Here is an 11453-nt window from a genome sequence, read left to right as displayed (position 1 = left end):
ACTTCCCCTGAACCATTCATTAGTGCCACACATGAACAGCACCCCAGTATCATTTGACCTCATGCAAATTGTTCACAGGCAAAAAATAATTTGCCTGTCAAACATTTTCAACAAATACTGACCACAATCAGTAGGAACTTCAGGCAGTGATATATCCATTACATTAATAAAGCTTCATTCTACAGTGATTGTTCTTTCACATACTTGAAAAGGTGTTTAGAAGTTTTAGAAGAGCACAGCCCAGTGTTTCAAACATTCACCAAACACACACTGATATTGTTCAGGTACAAATACTGTGGCACTGTGACTGATACCAAGCTTTGTTTCCAGTCAGATACTGAAGCCGACTGTAAAAAGGTCCAGCAGAGTTTGTTCTTTGTAAGGAAGATGAAGACTTTCAGGTGTTTCATTTCTTTGATGACTGTTTTTCATCTGTGTTTTATTGAATCTGTTCTTACTGACTTTATTGTGGTTTGGTTGCTTCAGTATCTTAAATTAAATCAAAAAAGTCAGTCTAACTTTCCTGATTACGAGCTTCATAAAGAGTTTCACCTCCTTTCCTCAGGCCACCACCACAGGATGCTCAAAATAAAGACATGACACCGAGGTTGGACCAGGAAACAGGTTCAGCTCTGGACCTATCTGCTGGGACTGGGAGGGGAAGGAGGCTGCATGGTGCAGTGTCCCTGTATGACTATTAATATAAATGAGGCTGTCACACCTACACTGTATCTTACCAGGAGCTACACTTTATTAACCTGTTTCCTTTGCATTGTCATTATTTAATCTTTCCCTTTTATGCGCAGGATGGAGGAGAGAGGTTCTGTTTTTCTCATTTTCTTATATATATATATATATATATATATATATATATATTATATATATATTCCTGTAACCTGTGTTTTAATGAGGATAATAATAAAGTTGATGATATCAACAAACTACTTTTGTGGAAAGTCGAGAAACATGTTCTGCACTATAAAAAATATAAATGTGTAAATTAAGATATTTGTACCACAGTAATATTGTATGATGTTTGAAATCTTTAAAGCATAATATTATTTCATTACATCCACACAATATCTCTGACCATGTTTGAGAGAACATGAAGGCAACACAGTGGCACGTCATCACGTCGCGCTGTCGCCATGGACACGGACTCACACCGCTCTAAGTTTTTACTCGCTCGGTGGCAGAATTAACGTTAAATAGCGTTAATGCAGCCGAACAGAAAATAGCAGATCCTCCGAACAGAACCGGATCACTTCAGTCAGACCGGGTGAGTAAAACTTTGTGGAGATTTGATGACTGTTAATGGAAAATGTCGCGCCGCTGCCATGTTTACAGCTCAGCGAAATGTAACCGTTCATCACTGTAACGTTTGGGTTTCCACGGTGATTAACGCCGCTTTACTGGGAGCTGCTGGAATACCACTGCCTCCATCTGTTAGTGTGTGCGTGTTACTGTGGGACTTTCAGTGGTGGAAGAAGTAATCAGATACTTTACTGCAGTTAAAAGTACCACACAGTAACACAAACTGTGACGACTGTATTCTAACAACACCTGTGTCCTGCAAGGTAAAATGACTTGTCGATGGAGAACCCTGTCATCTTTGAATAGGTGCTCAGAAATACTAAGAAAGTTGTTTTTATTAGGATTTTATGATTTTATTATTTAAACCTTTGAAATTTAAATAGCACGTCACTTTCAAGAACATTTTGCATACATATCTATACATCAAGGTTTTCACTATATATCAGTTATATAGACTTCCACTGTGAAGAGATGGTGTGTGACCAAACATTAGAGTCTCTGCACAGTGTGTAAAGACTATGTGGTGTCATGACATGTGAAAAGGCAAAAATATGTAGTGATAAGATGTGAAAGGACTCGTTTGGTGATTCAGATTCACTTTGTCCGATGTGCAAAAACAAAACTGTGTTCCTGACTGGCTGTTCTATGTGTGTACGTAGACCCATTAATACTTCTACAGAGGATGGAGTCAGACAGTGAGGGGCGACTCAGACGTGGAGGAGAGGAGGAGGAGGATGGAGAGCTGGAGGAGGTCCTCAGTAACGTCTCAGCTCCTCAGCAGCTGCTGTGAGTGTCCACACACACACTCACACTGAAGGAGGCATCAGAGAGTGAATGATTAGAGATACGCTCCTGTAAATTATAAATCATCCTTAGAATTAAACAGTTGACAAAAATATTTTCTGGTGATTTTAATCCTGTATGATTGTAAACTGAATATCCTCAGGGTTTGGATATTCTCTGGGAGAATGCAATGGGCATTTTTCACACTTTTCTGACATTTTATCGACTAAACAATGAATCAGTGACTCAAGAAAATAAATTCCTGATTAATATAAAAAGAATATGATCGTTCCCGGTTCGACTCCCGATCTGGCTGGACCTTTACTGCATGTCATTCCCGTACTCTCTCTCCCGTTTCCTGTCTTCTCTTCACTGTCCTTTCAATAAAGGCATAAGACCCACCTCCAAAAAACTTATAATAATATTTTTAAAAAAAGAAAGAAATGAATATGATTGTTTATTGCAGCCCTAAAAACATAGCTTCAGGATATTTGTGCCGTGAGTTTAATTTGAAGGAACTATTCACTATCGAACATTTTTTCCAAATCTTACCATCTGACGTCTCTGATGTATAAACTCACAAAAACTTTACTGACAATAACAGACTTTCTTTGCATCTTATTAAACCAGTGTTTGTGATGATGGGTTTCAGGTCACATGAGTGTGATAGTTCACTGTCTTCACTGTATTTCACCAGCCCGAGCCTGGACAAGGCAGACGACTCATGTCCTGAGTCCTACAGGATCAACTCTCCTGATGAGATTCAACTGTTGGCCATTGCCGACAACTTCCAGCGTCAGTATTCACACTTGTATCCCAGCCGCAAGCCGCTGCTGCTCTGCCCTGTCAATGAATATGGGGTTAAGGTAATGCTAAAACTCCACCTGCACAGGCACCTGGATTTTCGTTTTTCCCTCTCAAGAAAAGAAATGCCACTCAGCCTCTCCTTTTCCTCCATATCTCTGTCTCTAATACAGCTGTATTTTTTTTCAACATTCAGAAGTTTGTTTCTACGTCTCTTCGGCCCACACCGACACCCCACCCTGAACTTTTCACCTGGGAGGGCTGTGCCTCCTTTGTGGCTAACTTCCTGTCTCTGGACCCTTTGGAGCCTCCTGCAGACCTGGTCAGACAGGAAACACAAGCACACACAAATGTCAATCACTTTTTTCAGTATCTGTTGTAATGAGAAAGTTAACCTCAATTTTCACATCTAATCAGCCAAACAGTTTTTTCATTTGGAGCAGAACAAATGATGACACATTCATGTCACGTCAGCAGCGACATATTTGCCTGCTGAACAACACAACGCGCCTGAAAAGCAAACAAACACGCTTCACATCCATGTTTATAGTCATTAACCAAATGTGACCGCCACACATCCAGAATCACACACACAGCTTCTCCTCAGTGTGTACAGCAGATAGTGAGGTGTGTGTTTTGCTGTCGCAGCCCAGGTACTTGTTCTCCTCCACCTCAGTGCTGCAGAGTCAGAGAGCCACATGTTTTGAATTTGCCACCCTGCTGTGCAGCCTGCTGCTCGGCGCCCACTACGACGCCTACTGTGTCAGCGGCTACGCAGTCAGAGAGATGTGTCTGCTCGACCAGAGCCTGCAGGAGTGCCCTCTGCTGGACAACAAGGTCAAGGTGAGTGCTGCTCTGACAACAGTAAACTACATTTACTCACCTTACTGTACTGGAGGACAATTTTGAGATTTCCATTTTATACCTTTACTACATGTCAGAGGGAACTGTTGAACATTCGTCCACCAACAGTTTCCTTCCATATTAGTTTTCATACAAATCATATAATAAACCTCTAAGAGATGATGCTTTGTTTACATTGTCATATAAGTGAATATGTATCTGTAGTTGGAATATAAACCTTTCAAAACGAACTTTTGGCCAGTTCTAGAGCTGAAACCTGCTTCACTTTCTTGTTTCATTTCTCCACGTAAACAGGTTAAATTAACACAGGTTAGTTACTGCACTGCAAAATAAGGTTTGTCAAACTTGCACATTAATGTATCTGTCATAATAATCCTATAAAAACATCCATTTGGTTTAAGAGTTCCTACTCTTGTTACTTTAACTATTTAATCTTTATCTAAGTTTTACATTACATGGATCATTAAAGGATCTGACTCTGATCTGAGAGCTCATTGGCTCACAGATGTGAATGTGTGTCTGGTTGTGTGTGCTTTGTGTTCATACGTACAGAGTGTGATCTCAGAACAGGAGTCACAGGAGAACAAATACACAGTGAAAGCTCTGAGGGAGCTGAAGAGTCACTTTGTGATGCAGCAAGAGAAGAAGAAACAGGAAGATGAAGCTGCGTTGCTTCAACAACAAAAACTACAGGAGGTGACGTGATCTTTGACTGTAACACCAACACAGTGCGACAGAACAGAACTGATGACGTTTTGAATTCTCTTCTTTGTCAGCATTAATACTCCCTCACACTTAATATTCATTCATACATAAGTGTTAAAGTTTTTTAGAATATGAAACCATGTCTGTCAGGTTGTCAAGTCTTTCCATTTGCCTTCTGTAACTGCTTCTTCAGATAGTTTCATTGTTATACAGGGGAGTGAGCAGCGACCTGCCGACCCCCTGCGGGGGCTGAGGGTGCACTGCTGGGTGCTGGTGCTGTCAGGAAGTCGGAGCGTCCAGGAGAACTTCTTCATCGACCCTCTGACCGGGATCAGCTACAGCACCGTCGATGACAACTTCCTGGGCATCGAGAGCGTGTGGAACAACCTCAACTACTACGTCAACATGCAGGACTGCAAGAACGGCTGCGCTGTGAGTCCATGACACCTCCAGATACAATAAACTGTTGGAGTCAGATTCAGTAGAGACAGTTGCTGCCTTCTGAAAGGAAACAACAACAGTTGTTTTGTCATGAGTACGTCCACACAGAACATGAATGTTACGCAGTGAAAAAGCCAAGTTTGTTGTTGTTTTTGTTATTCATCACATCCCCAGTGTGTAAAGACCTTAAGAATGAATAAATAGAGTTGATGTGATGTTTATTATTTATGCCTGTTTTCTGTGTGTCTGCACGTGTGTGTGTGAAGGATATGGTGTTTGATCTGGAAGATTTAAAGATGTGGGAGCCAGTCTTATACGGTGCAGCCAGCAAAAAGCAGCTGATACTTGACGTCTTAAAGAAGAAGACAGAGACTAAGATGATGAGCAGAATTAGCAAGGATGAGGAGGTGTGTGTGTTTATATTATTATTATATTTATATTATGTGTCTGTGTGTGTACAGATCAGTGACAAATTAAAGGAAAAACCAATATAAACACTCCGGATCAGCCTCATTGCTCAATAATCCACTAACCATGACTGCAGTGGAAACATGTTTTTAGTCATTTTTGCAAGTTTATTAAAAATCTAACTTTCTGTATTTTGATATACATATATGAATCATTTTGATTATTTTATAAGATAATGAAATAAAGACAGTGAAAATAAAAAAGAGATTAAAAAAATATATCAAGAGAATAATCAGCAGTTCAATCAGTAGTGAGATGATAATGTGTTGCAGCCCACAGTACCCTGTCGTGGTAGGATGTAAATTAACTATGAGCTCAACACTGTGTGGTTTGTTTTGAAGGAGGAGGAGGAGGAGGAGCCCCGAGTTTTTGAGATGCCGAGATCCTGGGTCAGCTACATCACCATCTCAAAAAAAGGTACATCAAACACCTTAAAACAGAAGAGCATCTGAGTATTCCTCAAGTAAAATGCACATAGAGGAGGAGTTAATGGTGTTAACACTGTGCTCTAGTCTTCCACTTATGCCTTCTCAAACCCAAACACATGCTCCCTGATGCTGCAAAACCTCCACAAGCTGCTGCTTGTCTCCTCTCGTTCAGACCTGGAGACCCGCTGGCCCAGAGGACAGAAAGTGACCCACTACAGAAAAGCGAAGCTGGAGAACTTTGCTTCATACCTGAGGCCAGACGGCCTGGTCATACGACTGACGACATACAAAGACCTGGACTGTGAGTGTTGGAGAGAAACTTCAACTCTAAAAATAATTCATGGGTTTTTTCTGTCATTATGTGGAGAAGAAATGTTATGTTGCTTCCAGTACAGAACAGCAGAGCATTAAATATCTGTTGATTTATGTCTTATTTGAATTGGTTTGTGCATAACATGTAACATGTCTGTTGAAGGCACTGAGATTGCGATGGTGAAGGAGTGGTATCAACACAGAAACGACCACTTGGAGGAGAGGGAGGTCAACAAGGTCGACAGCTTCACCACAGAACGCTTCAGCCGTGGACGACCTTTCCACCTTTTATGTAAATCTGCTTTCTGCTGCTGTCCAGTCATAACTTCACATCACCATCTCTTTACTTGAGAGCATTTGGCACACATGGAAAAAAGATGTCACTGTGCCCCAGTTCCATACATCACACTGATATTTCTAAGCCGGTTTTGTAGTTGTATCACATACTCAGAAAGGTCAGTGGTCATACTTAAGGATTTGTTGGTTGCTGTGCTGAAATTTCTTCTTTCTTGTCCCTCAATCGTTTACACCCAAAACCATGAGAAAGTGAGGTGTGGAGTTATCCTTTAAGTCTCCTGTCTCCGGAGTGATAGTGTGTTTGTTTTGCTCAGTTCACAGGTATCCAACCCTGACTGCTGACACTGTGCACGAGATGGAGTTCAGCAGCGCTCGTATCGACAACATGGTGCGCCGGGTGGTGTCACCAGGTGAAATGACGGAGCTCTTCGAGAACCGGACCGACTTCCTCTACTACAGGCACGTCATCTTCGATCGACACGTCCAGTTTTCAGAACCGCATGTGGACGCTGACCTGGACGACCGACCGCTACAGGTAACGATGTGTAAAGATTGATGTTTGTTAATTGTATCACTTGCTCAGGCCAGAGTCATATGTCCGACGGAGCCATATGTTCTATGGCTCAGAGGATAAGATGTGTCCGTGTGTGTGCAAACAAAAGGTGGTGGAGCGTTTCCACAGGAACAGATCCAAACCCACCAATGAGGACGTGGCAGAGCGAGTGTTCCTATTGGCTCAAAGGCAGATTGAGGTGACCTATCACTTGGAGGATCACCGATTCATCCCCTCAAAGAGGAGTTTTGTCAAACCACTAGAGTCAACGGAGCAAACGAAGGCTGAGGACTTCACACCTGACATGGTCTCCAGCTTCCAGGTACAGAAAACAAACACACCACATGACATGTACAGGAGGTTTCACCATTCTGAGCTGCTTATGGTATGGTACACTTTAATAATAACATCTGTGTGTGTCTGTGTGGGCGGGGGGTTAAGGTGGATCCATCTCAGAAGCCTCTCAAGACCCTGACTCTGTATCATATATTGATGGCCCTGATAAAGGATGAGGAGAAGGTGACTCTCCAAATCAAAGAGTCTAAGAAAGAGGTAATAATGTCAAACTGTCCCCGGGCTTCATCCGTTTTCGTTGTAAAACACATTACTGTTGCTATGTTTAGACCTGGCGTCCACGCTACTCTGGACCTTTTGAGCCCTGAACCTGAGACTCTTGGCCCATTTTAGTTCAAAAACTCCAGGACAGTGTTTTAGACAGAAACAATGACGCAGACACCCACATTCACTTCCTGATTGGTTCTCATTGGTCACAATGCACAAGCGTTGCTGACCTCGGTGTCCTTGCTAGCAGGAGTTAGAAATTAAACCGTTAAATTTTGTTTGTAGTATTTTCTAGTGAATCTACTTCCTGTTTCCATAGGCCTAGTGTACGTGAAGGGTCACGTGGTATGTGTTTACATGCATGTTGGTCTGGATGGGGATCGTTTACCCTTTAAAATGGAAACATAAGTGTGGATGTAGCCTTACTAAAACTCACAGTGGGTTTAGGTCGTCCCTGTCAGCTCCTTCAAACACATAGTTCTCAGTTAATAGCGAGGTCCCCATGAGCAGCTGCCAAGCTGTGCTGAGATGTTCAGTGTTATTCTCTTCACCTGACAGTGGTTTTAATGTTGTGGCTGATTGGTGTACATTGGTACCGTGACTTCAGTTGAGGACGTGAAAACTTCTTCCATACATTACATGTGAGTAGGTGAGAGACATTGTGGCCTGCAGAGAGCAGGAGGAGGGAGGCGTTCAGCTTTTCTTCTCCCCATGGAGCACAGCAGGAGCTGCCCGGGCCCGCAGACCAGAGACAGGAAATGGTGAGACACACACACACACACACACACTTGGTTGTGTTGGTTGGCTGCAAATTGTATGAAAACAGTTAACCTACCTTCCCTGCCCCTCCTTATTTTACCTAGCATATCTATTTACCTTCCCACTGAATAATTCCTATAAACATAATTAATATAAAAATGCCACAAAAGTCAACTCCAAAAATGTAATTCAGTTTAACAAGACAGAAAACTCATTTTGTGTGGGAAAAGCAGGTAAAGTCTCTTTCAGACATCTTCCTTTTTACATTAATCTGAGAGCACTTTAACTGGTCTGAGCTCTGCATAAATCAGGTTACTTTTTTATAGAAGTCCATTCATCCATTTTCTGCTGCTTATCTGGAGTCAGGTTGTGGTGGCAGCAGGGTAGAGGTACTTCAGAAAAACACAGCAATAATCAGACCAACAATCTCTTCAATGTTCACTCCGACTGCATGGACAGCATGTGAACAAATAGGGATTAAATGAGTCCCAACTTAACGCCTTGTGATGGATGGATGTAGCCAGCACCAGTGTATCAGTGCTTCATGTTCGAAATGGGTTTAACCATCATTTAGAAAATCCAAACACTCATGTCGATGACGTCATGTGTCGCCACGTCTGTGCTGTTGCAGGAGCGTGTGGCTGAGGAGGAGGAGAGGTGGCTGCAGGAGAAGGAGAAAGACATTCTGGCCCCCCTCCTGATCCGGCTCGACAACGCCGAGATTCTGAGCGCCAAGGACGCCAAGCAGCTCCACCAGGACTGTTTGGCCGAGTTCAAACAGAGACTGGTAGAGCACGCCAACCTCATTCAGGAACGCTACGAAAAGGTACAGCGTGATGGATATCACACTGCAGTAACGTCACAACATGTGATGTAATGTGCACTGGAACTTCAAGTTCCACTTTAGAGGTACATTTAGAACATGTCCACATCCTCATTAGTGTTTATGGAGAGGAGCGTGATTCAGCAGCCAGTTTTTTTCCTGTGCAGCCGTCCAGTCACAAGCACCAAAGCTTCTTATGGTTGTTGAAGCTTTTATTTCCTGCATTATGTATATCTGAAGGGGGAATTTACTAGAGTTTGTTTAAGAGACGTGCTTATTATCCATGTTCAGAGTTTATTTACAGAAAGACTCTCCATGTGCAGACGTCTTACAGAGGCAGTTTTATTTTATCGTGTACAGATGGGTTTGGGATAAACAAGAGGATTTAGAGACTCTACCGCTCACAAACCTCTGTGTTTAGGAAACACAGGAGCTGCAGAGGAAACAGCAGTGGTACCAGAGGAACCAGCTCAACATGACAGTGCCACAGGAGGAAGAGTACCAGACCTACTGTGCTGCCAAAACACTACAAATACATGTCGCCAAGAAACGGCTCAGCATGTACTTACACACACACATCATCACCAGCCTTTTCCATTCCATTTAAAATGGATTTATTTGTAAGATTTGAACAGTCTAAAGTTGTTAATTAATCCTGAGGGTGTGTTCATGTTATTATTTCTGCGTGTTTGTTCCAGGCACAAGGAAGCAGCTCCTCAGAGGTACCATGCTCTCGATGAGAAGCTGAGAGGAGACCCTCGACTGGCCCCTCACCTGGTCAGCTGAGCCCAACACCTGCCGTCTTTTCAAAGAGAACATGGAATAGATGTAGATCTGCTCTCAGAGTCAGTAGGGGGCAGGTGTGTGTTGTTTGCAACAACACCAAATTCCAGAGTCTGAAATAACTAAAACAGCTGAGCTACGAAGTGCATTTGAGATATTTCTGTTTTTCTCTTTGTGAACTGCTTTTAATGGTAATATCTTTACCCCAGCAAGAGCCTCGTGTGTTATGGTAGTTATGGTAGATGTATTTGCAACATCTCAGAGGTTGAATGTCACTAATTTCATTTAATACTCTTTGACTTGTAATGGAGCATTTTCACCTGGTTGACCTGGATTTCACCTGGATTTCCATAAAATTTGCCTTGAAGATTTTTTGTCCTAACTTGTGCCAGTGTTTTGTGTGACGTCAAAATGCAAATTAATGAGATAGCAACCATCTCAGGGTCAACTGAAAGATAAAAAACACAAGTAAATACGACATAGGGAAATAATGTTTGAGGTTCAAAGGTGACTGAATCAAAGATGTATTATTATTTAAAGGCCATCTAAGTCCGACTGTGTCATCTGTTAAAGGCTGTTAAAGTTTAACTCTGTGACAATGAAATCAAGATTTCTAAGTTTGGTTTTGGTTTTCAAAGACTCCCAGTCATAATCCAGCACCAGGGGATAAACCTGTGACCCTGTTTTACTGAGGGGGTGTAATGAACATGGCTGCCACTAGGTGGCGATCAGTGGCGCTTTACACTACCCGCACTAACTTGACTGTGGTGGACAAAATAATGGAAATACCTGCCAGCATAACAGCAATTCGACTGCTAGACTGCTAGTTTCAGACAGGTGTGCCTAATAAACTGACAACTGAGCAGGGGTGGAGGTAACGAGTTACATTTCCTGTCCTCGGTTAAGATTAGCAGATTGTGAACGCAACAGATCGTCCAGAGGAGCCGCATCCACAGCCACAGCAGAGAAGAAGTCACTGATTTAACGCACCACCCCGCGAACACGGCAGGTGTCATAAATCAAACACTCCTGCCATGTCGCGTGACCAACAGGTGCATGCTGGGACTCCCCAAACTGCTAAAATATCAATAATAACTAACACCGTCAGAGAGGAGCGAACACCACCTTCCTGATGGTTTTTGGACCATGTTGTCGACTGGACTGGTTTTACTTTGTCTGGAGAATGAAGCAGCAGAGGAGTTGGATCTACAGCAGACTGGACGACTTCAACTCATTTACATCACCGTGTATGATGCAAACACCACACACTACACCCTCCACTAAAACCAACACCTCTGTTAAACAACCTAAACAAAAACTGAACATTATAACCGTCACGAAGGTGGTAGGTGGTAAACTGCATTAAATGTAGCCAGGTGTATCTAATAAACTGCCACCTGAGTGTATATTTGGACTTCTCAGTTGTATGCACATGCTACAAAGTGCATGACTGGAATTTTATTGGTCGTTATCAGCGCTGTTCTCACCTGGAAAAGTATAGCTTTTGTAAGTTGAGGTATAAACGTACGTGATGTACGTAAAGTACATTGTAACTGAC

At 42.5% G+C, this 11453-nt stretch overlaps 1 protein-coding gene across 1 annotated transcript; it reads left to right on the top strand.

Moving 5' to 3' along the window:
* The first annotated feature begins 1150 nt into the window (after nt 1-1150).
* Nucleotides 1151-10262, top strand: ccdc135 (coiled-coil domain containing 135). Its single transcript, XM_018665811.1, is given in 19 exon segments — nt 1151-1279; nt 1974-2100; nt 2795-2963; nt 3098-3223; nt 3550-3744; nt 4318-4461; nt 4684-4902; nt 5178-5318; nt 5721-5796; nt 5980-6108; nt 6283-6411; nt 6731-6951; nt 7079-7291; nt 7411-7521; nt 8180-8275; nt 8277-8291; nt 8921-9115; nt 9534-9673; nt 9811-10262. Coding segments are annotated over 18 exon segments (2511 nt in total). The 5' UTR covers nt 1151-1279; nt 1974-1996; the 3' UTR covers nt 9899-10262.
* Nucleotides 10263-11453: the final 1191 nt, after the last annotated feature.

Source organism: Lates calcarifer, linkage group LG6, assembly GCF_001640805.2.
Source record: "Lates calcarifer isolate ASB-BC8 linkage group LG6, TLL_Latcal_v3, whole genome shotgun sequence".
Taxonomy (NCBI): domain Eukaryota; kingdom Metazoa; phylum Chordata; class Actinopteri; family Centropomidae; genus Lates; species Lates calcarifer.
The sequence above is the reverse complement of the archived record's forward strand: the minus strand, read 5'-3'. Positions and strand labels throughout refer to the sequence as shown.